Source organism: Gasterosteus aculeatus, chromosome 20, assembly GCF_964276395.1.
Source record: "Gasterosteus aculeatus chromosome 20, fGasAcu3.hap1.1, whole genome shotgun sequence".
NCBI classification, from domain to species: domain Eukaryota; kingdom Metazoa; phylum Chordata; class Actinopteri; order Perciformes; family Gasterosteidae; genus Gasterosteus; species Gasterosteus aculeatus.
In genome coordinates this window covers 18,690,726-18,714,034 of record NC_135707.1, presented here as the reverse complement: position 1 = coordinate 18,714,034, position 23,309 = coordinate 18,690,726, and the positions used below count along the sequence as shown (strand labels likewise).

At 45.7% G+C, this 23,309-nt stretch overlaps 3 protein-coding genes across 4 annotated transcripts; 1 reads left to right on the top strand and 2 right to left on the bottom strand.

The window, feature by feature from the left end:
* Positions 1-598: 598 nt before the first annotated feature.
* Positions 599-9,388, bottom strand: cep76 (centrosomal protein 76). Its single transcript, XM_040164250.2, has 13 exons — positions 9,085-9,388; positions 8,162-8,317; positions 7,844-7,928; positions 7,527-7,751; positions 7,266-7,451; positions 6,211-6,308; positions 5,890-6,018; positions 5,425-5,613; positions 3,905-4,071; positions 2,919-3,078; positions 2,138-2,311; positions 1,836-2,053; positions 599-983 (listed from the first exon to the last, which is right to left on the bottom strand). Exons 1-13 carry the CDS (start codon positions 9,145-9,147, stop codon positions 845-847), a joined length of 1,989 nt encoding a protein of 662 aa, XP_040020184.2. The 5' UTR covers positions 9,148-9,388; the 3' UTR covers positions 599-844.
* A 658-nt stretch (positions 9,389-10,046) lies between these two features.
* On the bottom strand, positions 10,047-16,860 carry ptpn2a (protein tyrosine phosphatase non-receptor type 2a). The gene is made up of 9 exons (XM_040164252.2): positions 16,592-16,860; positions 15,266-15,356; positions 15,053-15,153; positions 14,807-14,905; positions 14,124-14,261; positions 13,424-13,633; positions 12,866-13,012; positions 11,810-12,024; positions 10,047-11,693 (listed from the first exon to the last, which is right to left on the bottom strand). The coding sequence occupies exons 1-9, from the start codon at positions 16,646-16,648 to the stop codon at positions 11,504-11,506; spliced, it is 1,248 nt and encodes a 415-aa protein (XP_040020186.2). The 5' UTR covers positions 16,649-16,860; the 3' UTR covers positions 10,047-11,503.
* A 16-nt stretch (positions 16,861-16,876) lies between these two features.
* Positions 16,877-22,474, top strand: seh1l (SEH1-like (S. cerevisiae)). Of its 2 annotated transcripts, none has more exons than XM_040164253.2 (9): positions 16,877-17,640; positions 18,088-18,138; positions 18,353-18,499; positions 18,868-19,079; positions 19,574-19,672; positions 19,769-19,909; positions 20,034-20,188; positions 20,345-20,498; positions 21,947-22,474. In XM_040164253.2, exons 1-9 carry the CDS (start codon positions 17,530-17,532, stop codon positions 22,110-22,112), a joined length of 1,236 nt encoding a protein of 411 aa, XP_040020187.1. In that variant the 5' UTR covers positions 16,877-17,529; the 3' UTR covers positions 22,113-22,474. The 2 variants fall into 2 exon arrangements, with proteins under 2 accessions (XP_040020187.1, XP_040020189.1); XM_040164255.2 differs by having other exon boundaries at positions 21,462-22,474.
* The last annotated feature ends 835 nt before the right edge of the window (positions 22,475-23,309 follow it).

The window sequence follows — 23,309 nt, the reverse complement described above, 5'->3', positions numbered from 1 at the left end:
TGTTTTAACGTACATTTTTTCTACCATTAAGGGATTACTGTAGCTCAACAACAACAAACTTTGTGCCGCGCTTTGATACAACAATAGGATCTTCTGTATTCTTTTAATGTTTTTATTCCAAAATCTTTGCAACATATACCCAGGGCTACAATGTTAAAATGCTGGCATGTTATTGAACTGTCTGCTTCACCTGGTGTAGCCCCTCCCCCCACCAGGTTTGGTTATGTTGCTTCAGATGTGGCTTTGCTTTTGTACACCCACGTGTTCCGCTCATGGAAAGAACACACTACTTACTCAATTTCCACTACCCATATTTTAATTATGTAACAGGACCCTGTCATTTGTTAAATGTTCACATTCTTTATCACCTGAGCCAGGTCGAAACCATCTAATCCAAGAATTTTCTGGATATTCCCATTCAATGCAGCGATTTTGTCAAATAAATGTCCTATTCCTATCCTAATATGTTGGTTATTCTGGACACACATATGGTTGGTCCTGGAAGGATTCTCCTCAGATGATCTTAATAGAGCTTCCATTTTTTTCTCTGTACTTTTTTTTTCTTGGTTTAGGCTAAAATTTAAAAAGTACACAGTAGTTATAAAATTAGTTCTGTTTATTTACAAAAATATATAGGTACAATTATGTGTAAAATGAAGAGTCTATAAATGTATGCAAGTTCCTGTCAATTCAGTCTCCCCGGGGGCCCAGGTCGCGGGCCCAGGTCGCGGGCCCAGGTCGCGGGCCCAGGTCGCGGGCCCAGGTCGCGGGCCCTTGGCCTCCATCCTGTCCGAGGTCCCGGTGCAGCATCGGCGGTGGACTTTGTGGGGTGTGTGACTGGCGCTCAGAGTACAGAGCGGTATTTACATGCAAACATGAGCCACACTGCACATGCGTTCTCTGGGTAAGCGAACACACGGACGCGTACCGCGAGCCTCACATGGTCGCCACGGCAACACACTATCTCCTCACAGAACACAGACCTGCACAAAAAGTGACAAGAGATCAAAGGCATGGAATAGGAAGTATTAAAATGTGTTTTTAATAAAACTATACTTTTAATCTTAAAGGGAATACTGGATATCCTGGACCTGTTAAAAGCCCTGCAGTGTTTGGTTTGTCTCTCCTGGGCTACTGTAGCGACGTGGCAACGGCCCCCCAGACTGGGTTCTAAATAAACACTTGTCCCTTTCCTAAGAAGCCCAAGTTGTTCTAGTTAGAACCTTTTAGTGCTAAGATGTTCAGTCAGCTAACACGCCACACGTATTTGGCAAATTAACATCAAAGGAGATTGTGTTTGTGAACCAATTCAAAGGATTAATCAACTTGCTTACGATGGTCCAAGGTTTGTTTCAACATGCACACAATACGCAGAATACAGCCCGAGCAAATAAGCCCTTGATTGATATTTTACCTTTGTTTGCCATTTATTCCCTCCTTTGATAATCCCTTGACTTTATAACGAGCAGGAACATCTGCAGGGCCAGAGTCCACACTGGACTCTGTCTGGGAAGCCGCAGCACTGTGCGTCCAACACGGGCAGGATTTGTAACGGAGACGTGGAATGTTGCTCCTATAAGGAGATTTACGTCTCCCTCTTGAGCTCTTAGTTGAGGATCTGCTGCAATGCGCTGCAGCTGGTGGGGATTTGCTGCCTTAAGTCAAGTATAGTGCAAACAAGTGTCTCACGGGGCAAAGCGGCTGTTTGCAGTGCTGGGCCTCGAGCGGGCTACTTTACACAATCTCCCCAAATGTTTCCACAGCCTTCCCACTGAATGGGGTTGACCAATCAGATTGAGGGATTCTCCCCCCCCCCACCCCCACCACCGGCTCACCTGAGGCAGGTAGCAAAGGCCCTGCGAGCGTTGCGGTGCAAGAAGTGGATGGGGAAGCCTTTGAAGGTGTGTCCGTCTGGCACCGCCCTCCTCACGGCGTCCTGGAACTCCTCGTTGCCGCACGAGACGCCGGTGCAGCGCTCCAGCTCGTAGGCCGACAGCGCAGAGGACAGCAGATAGGACAGGTGGTCGTCCCACACCGTCGCCAGTTCCAGGTCCTGGAGTGGGGACACTTCTCGGTCACTCACACATGAAACACACAGGCATTAAATGTCCTCATCCCGTCCAGCTCGGAGTCTTACCTTCCTGTGCTCAGAGACCAGCAAGCGCATCTCCAGCTCCAGCTGGTTGCTGGCAGCAGCTGGATCCAGAGATGGGGCACAGAGAGGAGGCAGCGGGGGCAGAGATGTGGTGGAGCCCGGGGCGCAAACGGTCTTCAGAGCTTCTTCACTCATTGCCTTCCACCGAGACTGATTCTGGAGGAAAAAAAGCTCTTATCTAGACTAGAAAAAGAACCATTTCAGTGTAGCCGCTGCCTGCCTTCAGGCGAACACGACAGGACCACCAGCTGCTGATGAATGGAACTGGTGCAGATTTAATTTCCCTGGAAACCACTCACTGCTCCAGGCTGTCTGACTCACGCTGTCCATTCCAATTTGGGCGACTGTGGGTGAGCGGAGAGTCGTCCTTCAATCAGAGGATTGGCAGTACGATCCCCAGCTCTGCTAATCCGCATGTCAGCGTGTCCTTGTAACTCCCTTAGCTGTGACTACGGTGTGTGGATGTTAGTTACTGGAGGCAGGTGGCACCGGGTGTGGTTGCGCCTGTCGTCAGTGTATGAGTGGCTGAATGAGGACGCGCTTCGAGTGGTCAGAAGACTTGAAAAGCGCAGTACAAATACAATCCGTTTACCACTCACTAGATCTCTCTGGCAGTGTTTGCAGCGTCAATATCACAAGACTCACTTCACCAAACCCGGTCGCTGACCGTTAGCTGGCAGAGGAAACGTCTGTAATAACCATCATGCGAATAATCAATAAAAAACAATGGACATATAAGATGTGAGCGACGGCGTTCTCCTACCTGCAGGTCAAAGACACAAAGCTCCACGGCGTCGGACGGCTGGCAGTTGGCCAGGAAGGTCAGGTGGTTGAAGACGCAGCCCACGGTGCGGTAGGGGGACGAAGGTTTGGGCTGGGGGGCCAGCGGCGGGGCGTCCGGGTCTATGGCCCGGTGCAGGTATCTGAGCATACGAATGGGACATGGAGGCTGATCAACAGATTAACAAAACAGATAGAAGATCATTATTATCATCATCATCATCCTGCGATACTGTGGCTCAAATTTATTCATTTACCAGTGATTAAATTGCCATTATCAGTACAACTCAACAGCAAAAACTAGTGCAGCACGATAAAATACAGAAATACGGACGCTCATCCTCGTTCAAATCACCCAAACGTTCAACCATGACGATGAAAATCTTTTAGACAACACTAGGCTTTCTGTTCTCATCGGATTAAGCACTTTCCCACAATCTTGGGATATTTCGGTAAGTCCTGACAAGCCTCTTTCCGTATTGACACGTATGATCACAACCAGAGCCTCTCAGTGGGTAAAACAAGCACTTTTTAATCCACGAGCAGCTGTTTGTCTTCAGACACAATGCCGAGTCAGAAAAACATAAAGAAGGATTCAAATGAAAAAAGTGTCACAGTAAAAGTGTGTTTTGAACAGGCATGTCAAATTTCCACTAAAATATTTTAGGATATAAAAAAGCTCGTGGATGACACCGCTTGCTAAGTACCAAGTGGATGTCACTACTGATAAGTAACAGAAAACCAACTCTATCTTCATGAGAGGATCAGTGAGTAAAGGACAAAAGAACATTTACTGGACAAAACATTCCAGCCAAGAGAATGTTTGAAATGTGTGAAATGAATAAGAATAAATGCAATGCAGTTCACATGATCCCCCACACAGTGTACGTAGTACGTGTCGCGTCGACATGTGAATATGAGGAGGAGCAGAGAAAGCAGCTGTGAACATCGACGTAAAGGAAGGAGGACCTGTGTGCCGTCAGACTCTCCCAGAAGGTGATGCTCCCGTCGGCGCCGCGGGTCAGCACCCAGGCGTGCGGCGTCCCCTTGGCTTTGGTGCCCACGCACACGTACGCATCCAGGCCGAAGCCCAGCAGGAGGCTGCACAGCAGGGCGGCGTGGTCCTCGCAGTCCCCCTGGAAACCAGTTTGAAATGTGCAACTACATTACCGACTGTGTTTTAAGTCAATTGGGTTCAGAGCTGCACAGCTTGCAAAATGTGCAACGGCGTAGTCGAGCATTAACCTAAATGTATTTTATTTATTTTTTATTTTAGGATTTGTTCATGAGATATTCAGATTTGATATGGCAAATGCTTACTAAAACCTTATTTTCCATATTTCCATATTACAAACCACTGTATTTACACAGATTTCAAGCATCCTCATCCCATCTGCTTGTCTAATCCATAATGTCACTGCATGATGAATTAGGAGTCTGTTTAAAGAGAAATACAATATCCGCTTTGCTCGGCTCTGTTTGCCTTTCAAGTGTTGAACGCAGACATGAAGAGTCTGCTGGAGATGGCTTGTGGCAGTAAGCAACTCTCCTTCCACCCGCACAGCTTTTCCGGTAAAGAGGCCGGGTTTGTGCTGCTGCTGCACGCCGCATGCTGGCTGGGCTACTGACAAGTCCCAATGATAGATGTTCCCCAGAAGTGCTAATATGGACGGCAGCCTCGGAGCAGGCTGGGGACTGATGAGGCTAAATTAATTTTCCCCCGGAATGAAACTCGTAAATCACAGCTGCCACGGGCCACTTTGCCAGAGTTGCGTTGTGTCTGTCCTGCCAGCCGCTCACCGAGAAGAGGCGGGGAACATTTATCCTGTGGTGGGTCTGGGAAATTCCCTGCTATCTCGCGGAGATGAAAAGGCATCAGTCAGTCGACTCGGCCCAAATCCCTCTTTCTCAGAAATGACAGCGTCGGCTGTGCTCAGAAACGGAGTCAATGTAAACGCAGCTGGGCCGAGTTTGATGTGACGCTTTCTGACTCTTGGAACAAATCGCTTTTATAATAGCTAGCGGGGGCAGGCAGAGGTTAGATGGGGGTGTGTTACATTGCATTCATGCATTGCAGATCTGTATCATGCGTTCATGATTATGGTTCTTTTTACACTATTCTAAACCTTTGATTTGAAAGTTGGAACTGGGAGTCTTTTCAGTGATGAGTGTGATGTTTCCCGTGTTGTTTTGGACATTGCTAGTAGTTTAGCCTTCTGTGAACTGCTAAGGTTAAGCCTTTAGCAGAAGGCTTAGCTGGAAGAGACATGGAGAGAAAAGGTTGCGATAGTTTAGCCTATTGCTAAACAATTCCCATATCCTTGGGGTACAAATACAAACATCTACACTTGTTTATATCCTCAACAGCTGGCGCTCTGGTTATTTTGCAAAAGGACAAAAATAAATCCTACCCCTGCTTTAATGGGAACTTTTGTGTTGTCATTGACCATCCAGATCCAGCAGCAGTCGGTGCATTCTCTTCTCCTTACCTTCCCCCTACACAGGAACGCCATTAACGTGCACCACTGCTCCTGCTTGCCTCCTCCCCCCACTACGGGGGCCTTCTCGTGGGCCAGCAGGCTGACGAAGCGGGCCGCCTGTCGTGGGCTCTCCAGAAGTCGGCCGGCTCGCAGGACACGCACGTAAGAACAAGTCGGCCTGTTGATGCCGTTCTCGTCCTGCGGAGAAAAACACACACAGGGAGGAATTAGTGCAGATATGAATTTGAGAACTTCAGGATTCAATAATCCTTAAACTGGTTAAGAATATGAGCAATCCTCCCCCCACACCACTACACACTAAAGCAGGAAAACCAATCCATTAGGTTGGTCTGAGGAACAGCGTCTGCACATATCTGCAAGTCTGTTCTTATCTGCAAGAATAAATAAGTCGAGACACGAATGTCCTTCAAACCACGCAAAATCGCGTCACACCGCGGTTCTATTTGCACCAACCTGCGCAAAGATCTTGACCATTTTGGATTGGTTTGATGGGCGGATCTCCAGAAACTCCCTCCACCACTGTTTGGCATAAACCAAGAAGAGCCTCTCCTTCTCCGCCGTCCTCTGCCTCTCCAGTGATTGCTGAATGAGATTTACACAGTAACGTCGGTCACTACATGCAGGGCTTCCCTTGTCTCTCTTACAATGCTGGCTCCACATCGGCGCTGCAGAAGATCGAGGCTCAGCATCGATGAGTCCTTATTGCATGCGTTTGTTTCAAGAACACAGAGGCGGGCGAATAGAACGCAGTGGCAGAGATTCCGGGCTGCTGACCTGTGTGCTGATGACGGCGGCGCTCAGAGCCTCAGTGAGAGGAGGGTAGAGCTCTAGACTGATGGTCAGAACACCAGCTGGCACTTTGCATTCACTTCCTGGAGACACACAGGTTACATAAATGGTAAGTAGCTACATATATTACAACCATATGCAGACAGATTTACTGCTGCGAAACAGATACAACTGTTAGTGTTGCACAATTTTTGTAAAATATTTTTTTTGTTCTAGCAAGCCCCAAATTTCCCCTTTGACTGGGGGATGCCAAGGTGTTCCTGGGCCAGTGTAGATATATAATCTCTCTACTTAGTCATGGGTCTTCCCCGGAGCCTCTTCCCAGCTGGTCGTGCCTGGAACACCTCCCTAAGGAGGCGCCCAGGGGGCTTCCTTACCAGATGACCAAACCACCTCCACTGGCTCCTCTCCAGGCAAAGGAGCAGCAGCTCTACTCCGCACCATCTTCCCCTCACTCGCAAACAAGACCCTGAGATATTTGAACTCCTTCACTAATTCGGGTAGCAATCCATCGGTTTCCTGCTGAGAACCACAGCCTCAGATTTAGAGGTGCTTATACCACAAATAGAATTGGTGACAAGGAGCAGGCCAAACACCACCGACTTACTCACTCTGTGAATAAACCTATTTAGAAACACATTCATCGTATAATCGTTACACAAAGGAGAACTTAGGGATTATGATTACCATTTTTTATTATTGATTGTAAAGAAAGTTGTGACCCATCTTTGATGCAACAAACCTAAATGCAAGGTTAAGTGATGCCGGTGTGTTTAAGTGCAGAATGAATTTTAAGCAAATTTGATCAATTGTTTTGGCCAGGATGACGTCGCAATTTCATCTCGTCCAATCCAAGAGAGATTCTTTGTTTCGAAGTAATGTTCTTTTAACATTTGACTCTGGATTATGAATCAGCCAATAAAGTATTATTCTCCAGCAGTGATCTGAATCATTCGCACTCCTTAACATAGAGACAATCATTTTTTCTTCTTTTAAAGCACATTAGTAATTCAGCATTCACTGCAGTAACCGTTCCTCACCAACGCCCATCAGCTCCACAGCAAAGCAGGTCTTCCCGTTGGGCGAGCCGAGGACCGCCCTCCAGTCCAGGAAGTAGGACGAGACCAGCGCCGTCTCACCGGAGGTGTCCGTCCTGATCAGCACTATGTGAACCGGGTCACACAGAGACAGCATGGCGGTGGCGTCGGCCATTTTACTGCCCTCACCTAAGCTCCCCAAAAAAAAGGTTGTATCACTGACAAATTACGCAGCACCACAAGATGCCAGGCGGACTGACGTACCGGTTCCATCTCTTTGGACCTCCAGGAGGAATCCCTCCTTCAGGTCAGGTTCGCAGGCGCAGGGCACCGGCTTTGAACGGAACCTCTGGTTGCGGAAGTGCAGGTAGAGCGTCAATGTGGAGCACACTTGACCGGGTAAAGGCTCTGGTTCCTGGAAATGCTCCAGGAAGGCCTTACCACCAAGCACTTGGACATACAAGTGCCTCCTGGACGGGTCAATAACGGCTGAGAGAATGAAAAGTCTTCAACATTAAGATGCACAACTTGAGAGAAAGGAAATGGGCCGTGCTAGTGTGTTGGCTTAATACGTTTCTTACTTTTTTCAAGCAGAGTGATATTGTTGTTATCAAGGTGAGGAGCAGCCTTAGGACGGGATCCTCTTTCGGAATCTGTTGGGACTTCCTACCAAAGCAGACCAACATGACAAAAATAGCTCAGTCAGCTGGTGATTGAACTCATAACGATTTCTACAGTTGAGAAATTGTTATCTGCAATCGGGTTTAAATTAATATGTCACTATCTAAAAAAACGGATTGCAAGGATTATTTACTTTTGGTTTAGAATCCAATAAATCTGTGTGCGTAATTGTTGAATATGCAACTGAGTGACTAATTGTCCATTGAGTTTTGCCCAACCTGGGTAAGGTGTAGGCCCTTCATCACATCCTCAATGATGCCCCTGCGCTGCAGAGCCTGCAGGAAATCCGTCTCAGACAGGGGTCGCCCTGCCGGGCCCTGCTCCTCCCTCACAGTCGCGGCCAGAACCTCTCGGATCTTTCCGTGGATGTCCATCTTTTAGACAAAGGAGACCAGATAAACCTCCCGTTCACGTACACGTTTTCCTCAGCAGCAGTGACAAGCAGATGCCTGAGAGCTCCGCAATTTATCAAAATACCTTGTTAAGAAAGACGGTTCCCCACCGCCACGACAAATATGATTAATATTATCGGTAAACTTGTAAGACGGTACTGGTGCAAGGTTTTCATTCGGGATCTTGTGAGAGCGGAGATTGTGGTCACACATGCATGTAAAGTAAACAAAAGGAATATTGGTCCCATCGTGATACAGGTGCTGATAACCAGTCAGGACGGGTCCCAAACCCGGTGTCGTGTTATAAAATCAATTTAAAAAGTGTCAAGAGGGAGAAGCGTATGTCATTTTCACAATAACAGGTCAATTGTCACTCTCTGTGGCCCGTGGTTGGGGACCTGATCTGTTACATGCAGGCAGTATTGCCCATACATGTATGTGTGCATCTCTACTCATCTGCTAACAGGGTGGCTTGCAGGGGGGGCAGCTAGAAAATATCAATCAAATGTTGTTAAATAATGCCATGCTATGCTGCAGCCAAACTTAATAAAAGATCTATTTACGTAATGCAAGAACTTACAATATATATAATGTTGACACAATATTCAATGAGCACGAAGACATTTTGCTAGAAGGTGTACAAGTGTACAAGTCTCACATGACGTTACGTGTAATTATAAAAGCGGGTCTCAAGAAGTACCGCACACAAAGGCCCATTGTTTCATAACATAAAGAGAAGTGAAGCTCACCTTGAGCAGATGGTTGTGAATGATTTGTTTCAGCTCGGAAGCTTTCTCTGGGGGCAGAGACATCACAGTGAGTTGACGAGCGTTAGCTCTTTCGAGCTAACAACAGCTAACTACGTTAGTAAAAAGGTAACTTAAAGTTACTATCCGACGTTACACTTGGGTTTGAGCAATACAAGATCCTTGTAAACATATTTGCCGGGTGTATCACGACATTAATCCAATGTATGTGTCGGTGGATGACAACCACTCATAACAAACGCGACTGCCAGTTTGAACTGTGGCGGAAAAGCAAGCGGCAACGCGGCTAAACTGATGCCTGACTGCGGCCTGTGGTCAATATGCTTCACGTCAACCAGTCTGCCCTACAGCAAACCACGTATGTCGAGTGAAATATCACAACATGTCCTTTTTCATTTGAAGGGACGTCTGATTTAGTTTTATTCTATCTCGTTGGGAGCAACATGACGTTTTATTCAGGCATCGTATTAATTACCCTGTTGTCACGTGTGCATCAGTAGAGGACCTCTTTGTAGTTCAAATGGAAGCAGCCCAGTTTGGTCTATGAACCTATTACTTCATATTACATTTTATCACCAGTTTGTATTTTGAGTATAATTCAGATTTTATAATATTAGCATTTTTAGGATTATTATCATTAGAAGTACTCAAAATCAAATATCGTGGACAACTAACACAACCAATACAGGACTTCTTCTCCCCGTACGCCAATTTCATCCCGCTGACGATAGAAAATTAAATTACTACAGTAGTCAATATGAGCAAGGCCTCTTCTTGAAATATTGAATCAATTCCTGGAAACCGCGGTGGGAGCTGCAGTCTGGCTGCATTGATTTAGCTCATGGTTGAAATTACAACTGGAGCCCAGCAGTGGAGCGAAGGGGAGTGAAGCTGCGTCCACTGACACAAGAGATAAAATAAAGAACACAAGCAGACAACAAGGGTTTGGTTAAAAAAAAATTATAATCAAAAAAAAAAAGAAAAAAAGATGAATGCTTTATTTGAGGAAGTATTTCATTTTTGTATGCTCCGTCATATTCTGTCTGCGGCTTTCAGCAGGGTCCAAAAACTCCCCTGAAATCTTCATGTGGAAAAACAACAATGAATGGAATGTTACGGTCAAACGTTTCTCTTCTGGGTCAAATGAGTCAAAGCCACGTCCAACAGCAGCCACTGAAAAAATCCCCCACTTCATCGCAACGGGTCCATTCATGCTTGACACATTTGGTGTAGCATCACCTCTGGATACATCGCTACTACAAACCGGTCAATGTTAAGCGGGAAACAACTGATCTCAAACACCTTTATCTGATCGGGGTGGGGAATCTTGAGAGCACAGCCCTTTTCTTCTTCTTCGCTTCCTCCTTCCATTTAATTCACGTCAAGGCACATTTAAAGCTATCTCCACCAGCGGACGCACACACCTCCTCACTGCTATCCCCCGGTGCTCTGCTCCGACTTCTCAGTTGCACGGTTATAGCTTTAGATTGGTCCCAGTCAATTCACAACCAATTCTTCACCAATTCTTTGTGTTCAAATTACAAGCCACAGGTAAGGTTTGTGTCAGTTATATCCAAGCGATTCCAACAGAAAATACATTCCACGACAATATTTCATTAACTTAACAGCTTCCCTGGCTGTTATGGATACCTTTGCTTTGGTTTTCCTAAAGAAATAAAAAAGTACACACATAAACCCATCCAGTGGGTAAACACACGCACCAAGCAGTGACCAACTTTTATGTTGAACGCGACACTCAAAGCTTATGAAAAAGGTGCTCAGATAAAAGAAGAAGAAAAAAAAGAGGTTAGGAACATCAGCAGGGCCGTTCTCAATAAAGTATCCAGTAACACAAAAATATAGATCTGGTTGTATCAGGATGCCCTGCTAAATGTGAGTGGAAGAACAAGTGAAAAACCTCTAAATGTGTGCAGGATATGCACAGAAAAACCACAACTATTTGGCTCTAAGCTCTGGGGTCTGAACAAGACAACTTATTTGAAATGTTTAGGTGTCTACGGATGACCGACATGCACCTCACCGTTACAAATAAGGAACAAACGACACGCGGCAGAATTCTTCTTTTTTTCTCTTGCTTAGCACTGAACCTTTTCGTAAGGTTCCTCTCAAAGCGGTTCTCTATGATACAGTACATTCATCGAGTGGCAAGAAGGAAATGAAATCGTCGTGCTGGCACCAATATCCTGAGATGTTACTAATTTTTGTTTGTTTGTTAAGATCTTAACATGAAAAATATACACACACAATCGTTTTTTTTGATTTAGCGCTCCCACAATTTCTGACCTTAAGAAATAAATACCCTCAGCTATGCATCTACATCTACTTAGGGAGGTCCCTAACCCCAGGTACTGGTGCAAATTAGGAGTCTGTTTTTGTGTGTTCACTGGAAGAATATCCAGCACACCAGCAGGCCGACAGCCACGGCCGCCCCGGCGCCGACGTTGAGCAGGATGGGTTTCCAGTACAGCCACGAGTCTCGTTTCCTCTCCGAGTGGCTGAGTCTCTGTTTCATCTGCTGGACCTTCTGCGAGGTGCAGGCGATCCGCTCCCCGCGCTGCCGCTTTCGGACTCTGAAATAAGAGTTAGGTCAGCGGGTAAGTGACACTGGGTTTAATTATTACAGAAGGATTCTGTCACAAGTCAGAAAGGGGACATTTGATGAGCTGACAAGGAGCTCGCCACTTACTGCCCCGACTCCTCGGCCACGTCCTGCTGCGGGTCGTCCGGCTCCTCTGAGGCGCCCGGCATTTCCGGACGGGTTCCTGGCTGACCGTTGGGCATGCTGTCGTTGAGGTGCGGTCGGGGTGGAGTTTGTGGGCGAGGTGGTGGTGGTGGTGGTGGTGGAAGGGGCAGATCTAGCTCCTCCTCCACATTGTCTCCGGACGCCACTTTCTGCATGTCCTGGGGACACAGAGACGCACATAGAGTTGTGAAGGAGAGGAGGACGCTGAAAGAATATTTTGGACTAGCCAAGATTCAATAACGCCTCACCAGTGATCGGGAAATCTCCAGACAACCAAATCCAACTTGGTGTCCATACAATTTGAAATACCAGACCAGAAGCTTAGGAAGAGCTAAACTGAACTAAGTGTGTTGTTGCTTCATGGAAGAGCCAGACTGCACTGCAACAACATTGCAAATGGTAAGAACACACACTGCGATGTGGTGGTTCGCTCAGGAAGGGACAGCGTCGTTGTTGCAGTGTCAAGCTGTCTGCTTTGTTTCTATCAACAGGAGCAGGTAGAGCAAAGAGCAAACCACGTACTGTACACATTGCTCAGCCGCATTATGATAAATGCTTTTAAGGGGAAAAACTAGACAAAAGAGTAACACAGCGGCGACGCCCTCTGTTCGGCGCAGTTGTAACCACAAGAATTCACTTGATCTAATAATAGTTTCCAATGAGAGTTTAACAAAACTACAGTTTAAAATGAGTAAATGCAGATTTTGGAGCACAATTAAAAACAAACGTCTGTTTTTAGTGTTTGATCCATGTGACATTTGGTCTATAAGAGAGGAGGGGAGGTACGGGCTGCTCCGTACTGCTCTACAGGAAGTCAGCTAGTCAGCCCGGCCTTACTACAGGGACTTTTCTCCTCCTCAAAAGAAAATAAAGTTGGGCCGACAATTTGAGCAACATGTCCAAATATAATAATATGTATACCCCAGAGGTCCAATCTTCCTGCTTCCGCTCCAGAAGAGTTTTTAAAGCTTGTGATTCTAAACGAGCTGCAGAGCTCACCGTGGGGATGAGCTTGACTCCCTCGATGACGGCCATGTAGGAGAAGCGGAGCTGGTCAGGGGTCTGAATAAGGCCCATGCGGTATTCCCTCATGTCCAGCAGGACCTTCTGTATGGACACTGACGACTGGTTCTTCCTCCTCGCCATCTGCCAAACACATGGACGTGGTGAGAATACAGATTCAGAGAGGAGAGGCTCTAGTGGGGGGGTTGAAAACAGGACCATTACTTACAATAGGACATTATCCTACTGCTTTTACTTCAGTAGAAGGATGTGAGTACAGTCTATCTCGCTGCACTTCCTCCATTCACACCCAAAGTTATACTGTTCTAGTTCTAAAATTCTTGAGGACATGAATCTCAGGTGTTAAGTTCCAGTGCTGATACACAAAAACCTCCCTGCGTTTATCGAGTATAACCCCACTAACATGCAACAACCTCTGCCTGTACAGCCTCGCTGAGTGCAGTCAGAACAGTGTTTCCCATAGGTTTACAGCTTAGAGGGGGCCGGGGGGGTACACGTATAAACACTTGAATATGAACGAGCGTCGGTCCTCACCAACACCAGGCAGGTGTCCACCAGGGCAAAGGTCCCCGAGCGTCCTATGCCGGCGCTGCAGTGCACCACAGAGGGCCCGTGCTCCGGCCCTAGCGAGCCCGACTCCCGGACCTTGAAGAGGAAGTTGAGGAAGGAGGCCGGGGATTCGGGCACGCCGAAGTCAGGCCACGTGGTGTAGTGAAAGTGGTAGATCTCCCTGGACTCCCCCATCTGCAGCGGAACGGGATGTCGGGTCAGGTTTTAGAGCATTGTGGAGACCGGTGTCCTGCATGTCTCGCGGCTGATTGGTCACTTAGAAACACATTCCCCAGCACTTGTCGATCAGCTGGACCCCATGCAGAGGTGGGCCCAGTAAGGCTCCCACAAATCATCAAACTCCCATCGTTTTCCTGCCACACTGGAGCTTTTCAAAGGCGAGAGAGGAGGAAAACTGTGCGGAAGCACAGCTGAGACCCGGTGTGTTCCAATTCACAAACGTTTCCTCCTGTACTCGTGGGATCAGTTGGGACCACGCGAACTGAGACGGATTAAGTGAACATCAGCGGGTAGCTGTCTATAAAAATAATAATAATATTTTCTTTAATACGGTTACCCGCTGCAATACCAGAACCACGGAGCCTCCGGCAAATACTGCACTAAAATTAAACTTCTCTGCATTAAAACAGTAGTTCTTATGGACTAGTTTGCCTCTGGTGCTCACCACTGTGTTCTGCAGTTGCAGCACTCGGATTGTGTAGTAGGACCGGTCCTCCTCTGAAAGCAGCCGGACCACGAACCCCGTGTCTGTGAAGGACATCTGCAGCTCCTCTGAGGTGGGCCAGTACTGTGCACACTTCTCCTGTTGACACAAAAGAATGAAGGATAAGGAAGCCATTTGCTCTCTCCGGGCTTGAGAAGGATGAAGTCTTGCGGGATGAAAGCACTTTGATCGGACTTTATTTCTTCACTACCGTTGTAAAGGAATGTGTACGAATAACACTGGAGATCACGTAACTTCCCTGCACGGTCATTACAGTCAATAGTGCTGAAATACTTGGCTTGGCAGCCTGTTTACCACAAGTAATAAATAAGTAGTTCCCACGAAGCATAATAACCCTGATGAAACCATTTAAACATTGAGGGAACTTGTATTGCTCCGTTGGCTGGAAGCTGTGTTGAACAGGCTTTCTCTGTATTTCTGTTTAACAAAACAAATTTTACATGCAAACTTTTAATACAGCAAAACGTCTTTGTGGTAGACTTATGGAAGACAAAGTCAAGTTATCATAGACAATGGATGCAAAGTGCTCTGGAGCAGGAAGATCTACAGCGAATACGATCCATCCAGATCTCACACTTGGAAACAACAACATCAAAGAGCAGCAGGTGCTGAAATCTACTCACAGATCCCTTTTCAATGACTCTGTTGAGCATTATAATAGCTTTCGAACACTGTTCCCAAATCATCAGCCAGAAGTGACCGCAGGTGTTCCTCAAAGGCCCCTGCAGACGCAAAAGAAAGACATTTACAGAAGAAAATAAATCCTTTCATTGTCAAAAGCTCACAAAAAAATCTGTTTGAAAAGCTGCATAATATTCTTAAATGTATCCACAGGTTTACTGAATGTGTCCTTATGCAGCCTGAGTTACCTGACAGAGGATGTAAGCTCGCTGGGCTTCTTTCACCATCACTGAACTAGCGTTGATGTAGTCATTTTCAGAGTTTTCGAGTTTAACCCGACTGTGGTCGTCTGAAACAGGGTGGAAACAACAACGAGGCAATTACAAATCAGAAAATATGCTCGGCTCACCCTCGCAGGGGGGGAAATTCTCATTAGCAACCTAGTCGGCCTCATGACTCACATGGGCTGACGTCTCTGTAGCGGTTCAAATTCCGGTTCGCTGGAAGTTTTGCCACTTTGTAGGGAAATTCACTGGCTTGGTTACGGATCTCCTGCAAGAGACCAAATGAAAAAAGGAAGTGGGAAGTGAGGAGTATCAGACCGGTGTGAAGCAAAGCGGTGCACATGTATGACATACACTGACTGCCTGATTGAAGCGGAAGTCAGTGGTAGAGCAAACATGAGGAAAAGGTCTTTAGTACAATATGCATGTTGCGATTAATCCAAACCACTGATGTAATGTATGAAATAATCCTGGGTACAATACCCATCAGAGAAGATAGATAGCTGTTATAATAAGTTATGATATATTTCAACCTGAATAAAATATATCATGTAATCGCACAGTTGTAGACAATAGCATTTGAAATGACCTACTATATGAGAAATAACATGAGCTGTGAGCTTTTCAAACAATACATTTTAATTCTGGGGAATTAACATACACTGTAGATACAGCACGCTCACTTATGTCAAGGTGTTACTCTTATACAGTAGATATTTTACAAATAATTACATTTTCTGAGAATCCGGAATAGTTTCAGCAAACTTGAGAAAAGCAATTCTACTTCTCATGATAGTAGTTTGAGACCTTTGATTTCATTCGCACTCCATCAAAATATATTTTCCATTTACAAGTCCCGGGAGTTGATCTAGCATTAGCTTTCTAATTGATAATCGTCTTTAATCTAGTGATTGTTTACTAACTCTCTCTCTCTGTAACTTCCAACCAGAGCAGCGTTTTAACTGTCAACTACGAAACCTCTCCAACGGCTACACGTCCTCTGGTTAGTAGCACATTATTACACAGCCGTAGCCAAAGTTCAACCACCGGAAGAGACATAATAAAAACGCCGGGCTCTCTGAGACAGCTGGTGGTGAGACACATGCGCTTTTCTCTGGAAGTCCCGATGAGTTCTCAGAAGCTGCAGCTGACGTCTGCTAGCGTCACTGAGCATTAGCTAGCCGTTAGCTCGCCGAGCTCCACTAAGCTGCACGCTTTCCTGCTAACGTTACAAGCGTTCTAGCTACGGAAGTCCGGGACTACTAGCGCGGACTGCTAGTTTCTCATTCACCCTCCATACGTGCACGGCTCCACACATAACCTCTGCATTATGCGGTGAAGTCTAGAAGTTTCCCCAAGTGACTGAGTCGATTAGAGGGCTAAAAGTAAACCAAACACTGTGGAAAGAGTCTAACGGTTGAGCTATCCAATTAGCTAGCCAAGTCACATCAGGTTAGCAACCGATTGTCATAGAAACACGAGAGGCCCAGGGTCCCGACTTACATTGAAAAGGTTTTGCCATCCCCCGGATGAATCGATATCTTCAAATTCTTCCTCCATTGTGTCGTATCTCGGGCCCTGGGACACTTTGTAGATGATCTCAGAGTGTTTGCAGCACAGTTTACGAAGTTACTCCTTTCTGTCAGCCATCTAAACAGCAGTGTGTGTAACGCTGGGATCCCTGCGGGGAGTCTGCTGCTCGTGCAGTTGACGATGATTTGGGTTGCCAGTTGTTTTTTTGTCACCGTACCAAAATAAAAAGACGTAAAACCATATTGCTGTATTAAACATATTATGTTTTATTTTATTTTACATATTGACACACGTGTCAATACACACCCTTACAGTAAGGTATTACTAACGAAAGAAATAAAGACAGAAAGCTAGTTATTTCAACCCAGATTTGTTCACATTATACAAAAGGCATGATTAGAATGACAAATAAAAGACAACACGATGCCAAATTAACTTTTAAAAATATTTCTGACACAAACCTTAAAGTTCACTGAGTGAATACAAGTATAGGTAAAAAGAAATACACTAAACCTGGCAACCCCAGCGAACGGCGAAGGGCAGTTTACCTGAAAGTGGAGCTCAAGTGTAAATTATTGGAGTGAAATAATTTGAATCAGAATCCTAATAATCGTTGTTCGCCGTCAGCTTTGCAATTTTCAGAATTTTCCGGAATTAGCTAGTTTCCATTCAGTTAGACACTGCTCGATCTTATATCATCATAAGTAACTCACGATGAACCCATGTGAATAATCTAAAACTGGTTTGACTGCGCCCCCACGTGGTGGAGTTGCGTCATACACTCACACATGCGCACAAGACGAAGACCCGCCAAACGCTACACAGACACACGCGCGCGCACGTAAACGTTGAGACACATGACAGGCCTGCTAGGCAGCAAGCTACTTTGCTGCTAGTCAGTTTTAATCATGTTTGTAGCACGTAGTATCGCAGCAGATCATAAAGATCTAATCCACGATGTGTCGTATGATTTCCACGGCCGCAGAATGGCAACCTGCTCCAGTGACCAAAGTGTCAAGGTAACGTTGCATTGTTGTAATGTGACGTTGTAGTCAGCTTGCTAATGCTAGCTTTAGCTGCTACTGCCTACTGTTATCAACAGCCTTAGCTCGTTTTACTGTCCCTTTTTCCACCACTTGCTGACATACGTTGACATGCTTAATCTGTTGTTGAGTCTTACTGTCGCATGCAACTTCACTTTATTAAATGTAACTAGTTTGACTCCAGCACACACGCTGCGGCAACGCTAGTTTTACTTTAGCTGACGTTAATTCTGTAACAGCTGTGTAGCTAATGTAAACAACGTACAGTCAACTCGCATTCCCGTGCATTTTAAGTAACGTTGCAACTGCCCTCTATTTATTTAGTTACCATTGTTACCAATAATCGTAAACCTTAGGAATGCCACTGAATGTCCCAGCATCGCAGCAGTATTTCCCTACACTGTATCTCACGTTCTCTCTCAGGTTTGGGATAAAAGCGAGAATGGAGAGTGGCATTGCACGGCCAGCTGGAAGGTAAGTTGATTCATTTGAACCACTGGAGACTGTCCTGGTAAAATCTGAGTTTATTAGCTAGCGTGTATGCAAAGCAGCATGACGATGGATGTCCTGCTCTGTCTCTCTTGTGTGTGTTTTTATATAACATTAGATAACGTTATATCTTGAAATCGAACTAAGACTAGTGTTGTGCTTTATGGAGTTGATAAAAGCAGTGTTCTCCTCTGGGCAGACACACAGCGGATCGGTGTGGAGAGTGACCTGGGCTCATCCAGAATTCGGGCAGGTTCTGGCCTCCTGCTCTTTCGACAGGACAGCCGCTGTGTGGGAAGAGATTGTAGGGGAGTCCAACGACAAGCAGAGGGGACTAAGCCACTGGGTCAGTGCTCGCTCACAACCAGGCGCTCATCAAACTCTGTACTTTTATTAGTTGACTAGAACAGTTTATTTTACTTGAAAGTTCATTTTACATGAACATAACAGTTTACTTTTATCTATGTTCTTAATTACATGAAGAAACGCATAAAAATACTATTACTTTTTCAAGTATTTAAAATCACACAGTCATGCAAGAACCGGTTACAAAGATACCATTAGTTTTTATTGAAACACATATTGTGAGCTCTCATTTTTTGCCCTTTGTTGTCCCTATTTTGCATGCTTAAAGTAGCCAAGAGCAACGGTTACTGTCGGGCCGGGTCAACCATTCCATCTGACCCAACAATTCCAACATTGTTCCGTTTTTAGATAAAGAGAACCACGCTAGTGGACAGCAGAACCTCAGTGACTGACGTGAAGTTCGCCCCTAAACACATGGGCCTGATGCTGACCACCTGCTCCGCGGACGGCGTGGTGAGGATCTACGAGGCCCCTGATGTGATGAACCTGAGTCAGTGGTCCCTGCAGCACGAGATTTCCTGCAAGCTCAGCTGCAGCTGCATCTCTTGGAACCCCTCGAGGTTAGATCGCAGTCTTACTTTGTGTGTGGGTACGGAGGGGGAGTAGAAGGTTTATGGCTCTTTGTTTCCAGTCGTAGCTGTAATGTATCTCACTTTGTAGGTAAAATCAGTACCGATTGGGCATTCGCGAGAAGAAAGGACTCAAGTAAAGACTATCTATCCCCTCTGAATTGCAGGTTTAGTTTGGTGGAGTTGGAGGCTGTGGGTGATGCAAAGCTCCAGATTTGCTACTACTTTGTTAATTCAACGTTACAACGAACTTTGGTCGTTGTTGCTTTTGAATAACTGTTAATACATTAAAAAGAGTGTATGGTGCAGGTAAAAATGGCTTTGGGGAAGTAGATTTCTTACAGATTTCTAACCCAACTTGTGGAATGAAAGTATGACAAAGTGCTGCTGTGTGTTTCTGGAGTTGGTCATTCAATGGCATCATTTGTCTCATGAACTGTGACCTTATTGACACCTAACCTGTGTGATTCCACTCTACCACTCAGCTCTCGAGCCCACCCGCCAATGTTCGCTGTGGGGAGCGACGACAGCAACGTGACGTACGGGGGTAAAGTTCAGATCTACGAGTATAATGAAAACACGAGGTATGTACTCCAGATGTGTTGTCCTTTTTATGAGCAAAACATCCCCCCTAAGGAGTCGATGATTGTTAAGATGTTGTCTCAATCAATGTCGTTAAGGAAATACTCTAAAGCCGAGACTCTGATGACGGTCACCGACGCCGTCCACGACATTGCATTTGCCCCAAACCTGGGGAGATCATTCCACGTGCTCGCCATTGCTACAAAAGACGTCCGAATCTTTAAGCTTGTTCCTATGAGGTGACTAATTCCACATGCGTGCTCGCTTTACCAGAAGCACTTCTGCATGCCGCCGATGTTTTGTGAAGAGTTTCCAAATGACAACCGGCCACTGAGTGAATTCGTTTTGTGATCCATCGGACAGGAAGGAGAGCACCTCCACGGGACCCACCAAGTTGGAGGTGCAGATTGTGGCTCAGTTTGACAACCATAACTCCCAGGTGTGGCGTGTGAGCTGGAACATCACCAGCACCCTGCTAGCCTCCTCCGGCGATGACGGCTGTGTGCGCCTCTGGAAAGGTAATAAGCTGATGTTCGCTCAGGTCGCCGGCGGCTCATCGGTCTTTTCGGTTTTTCTTTTCCTGGGCGACATGTTTACAATGCAGGTTGAGGTGAACTCTCGCAGGCTCATGGTGACTTTGGCCGGTAATACATTTTTACTTTTACCTCCCGCAGCCAACTACATGGACAACTGGAAGTGCACGGGCATCCTGAAGGGAGACGGCAGCCCGCTCACCGGCTCCTCCGGTCAGCCCACCGCCATGAGCACCGTTGTGGGCTCCTCGGTCCAGACGTCCCAGAGCACACTGAACGGGATGTCTGCAGGAAGGTAGGTGGTGTGGTGTGTCCGCCGCCACTCACCCAGCCCGAGCCGAGCCGGTCACAACTGACAGCTTATCGTGCCTCACACTGACCAGGACTGTAGCCGCTCACTGACCAAATGATGAGCTCATGCAAAGAGCTTGGCTTCCCAGCCTGTGGAGTTGGATGTGCTCTGGAGTTTTTGTTTTTGTTTTTTCTATTAAGCGATTTTCTCTTGACTTGTCCATATGCATACGAGAAGAGTTTCCTCTTTGCATTGTCAGTGTTAGCGCTAACCATCTTCATCGAATGGAAAAAAATAAAATAAAACGCTTTTATATGAATTTGATATGTGATGATTATTTGAACTGATGTTTGGGAATATGCAGCATAAACGTTCTGGTGTTGGGTAACATTGTTTTGTAAATCATTAGATTGTGACCGCAGTAATTCTTCTCATCAGTTCACTTTTCGATTTGAATGCATCCTTAAGCAAGAAATGCCAAACTCTTTGCTAAGCAAAGAGACTGCTTGAATGAAGCCCATTAACCAACCCAAATAACAAGGAGTGTGAACACAGATATGAATACAGCCACTTACATTTAGCCAGATGATGTAACTTGAAGAGATAACGCTGTTTTTTTACAAATGACACTTTGAATTCGTAAGAAAGCTCCTCCGGTATGACTGGTGACTTTCTGTCTCTATCTGGCAGAGTTACAATTAATGAATATTTGATGCGTATATGAAATGTTCTCAAGTATTAGAGCTAATCATAGTCGATATGTGGCTGTATTTATGGACAACTTTAACAACTCTTAATTTTTACAAATCCTCTGTATTTAACAGCCTTGCAGTTTTCAACCTAACACTCAAGTCCTCTCTAAGCTTCCTAAACCCAGATTAGAGTGTTTTCTAAATGACTGCTTAAAGATTTTCTCCTGTTCCGTTTGTGAGGAATAATGTGTATTGTACTGCTTGTTGCATGCAGGATTGGCAAGGCCGCTCCCTTTGCCCCCCCCCTGCGGCAGCTGACCTCTCCAAAGACAAACCAGCATCCTGCGTATTACTAATGTCTCTTCTGCAGCAGCTGCCACTTTCCCTCGTGCTCATGTGTTTGACAACACGTCACGTTATCTGAGTGCTTCCTGGTCGAGGCTCTGTGACGGAATTGAAACCGCGCGGTTCTTTTCTTTTTTTTCTCTCACCTTCACCCTTTGTTTTGACTCTCATAATGTCTGTTAGGTAACAATGCAAATCCACCTTTTTATAGAATAAATCCATGTCACTATTGTCTGCCATTCTCCCCTCTTTTTTTTATTTCAAGCACACTTGCATCCTCTCTGAATCTCTCATGTCTACTTCTTTCTGATGTGTCCCCACCCTCCCCATTCCATCGTCCTCATCTCCTCCCTGTCTGTGTGTTTCTCGTCTGCGTCTCCATCCATTCTTTTTTTTTTTTTTGTGTTGCTTCAGGTATTTCTTTCCGCCTCTGGATCCTCCCAGAGCGGGGACCAGGTACGGTCACCTGCTGCCCCCCTCCTCCCTCATAGAGCATTGTGATGCTGAGCCCACTCAGCCTCTTCCTCACAGACTCTACTCCAGAGCACTGCTGCCTCTGCCAGAGGCCGAAGGGCTGTGATGTAGCTCAAATAACAAGGGAGTTTGCTTAAGGGAGGTGGGCGGGAACCCCACGAGTGCCATTGATTTTGAATAAAGATTCGTTTTTTCTAAGTGTTTATTTTTTCCTTCATGGTGTTTTTGTGAACTTCGCAAGAAGCGGCCAGTGAAGCCGTCTTGATAAACGTTTCAATGTTGATATGTGAACAATCGACTAAATATTACCCAGATCCACTTTTGTATTCTGATTTCTTTAATTATATGGAATCTGCAATTAAAAGGTAAATGACCTCTGACTTTCGGTGCCGGCAGAGGAAGTGTTACTGCTCGGCGGTCACACAAGTTGGTCTTCTGAGTCTGAATAAACATCACAAGATATGAAAATAGTTATTTTGGGCTTTTTTTCCTTCCACGCAGAGGAAAAGGCAGCATTCATTCATGAATGCGTGACTAGCATGCAAGACAGCTCAATAGTGGGAAAATAGCTTTTCTTTTGGTAGCAATTGATCCACTGTACTTTTTTTACGCTGAGTTCCACATTATTTTTGATACTTTATGAATAATACTCGTGAGTCGGATGTGGTCTTTTCATGAAACTGAAACAATCTGGAACATTCAGTTCTGTTTGTAGGTATGATTGGCCCTTCTGAAGTGTCTCTGTGGAAATAAACTGATACCATTTCCAGGGCTTTTGAGTTGCTGAGAGCTGAGGATTCCTTGTCGCAGCTTCACTATGAATTAAGGAAAATGCGTGCTGTGTTATTTGTTTTGACTGGAAGTACAACATCTCATTCCATGGCTCACTCGTATTGATGGCTACAAACCTGGAATCCTCGAGAGGCAGCTGTCTGCTAACTAAGACTCTTTGCAGCTGCCTTTGAGGAACACTTGATCCAACAAACTCAGACACAGCCGGTAAATAAAATACTGTACGCCTTGGTTATGTCCCTCTGAATGATACACAAACTAATTTTCAAATGTTTCAACCTAATGGTAGATTTTATAATTGTTTACAGTTTATAGTATGTTTTTGTATTCCTTATTGCCATTACGTTATGGCTAAAGTCTAAAATGAAGTAACTCCACCCTCTTTCTTTCATTCGTCTGATAAGGACAAACTATGAATGGGCCGATGCCCAAAACGACCCAAGTGTCTAAAGGTCCTACGGAATGACGGGCGTCCCATCCTATCAGAAAATACAGCCCCCTCCTCCTTGGT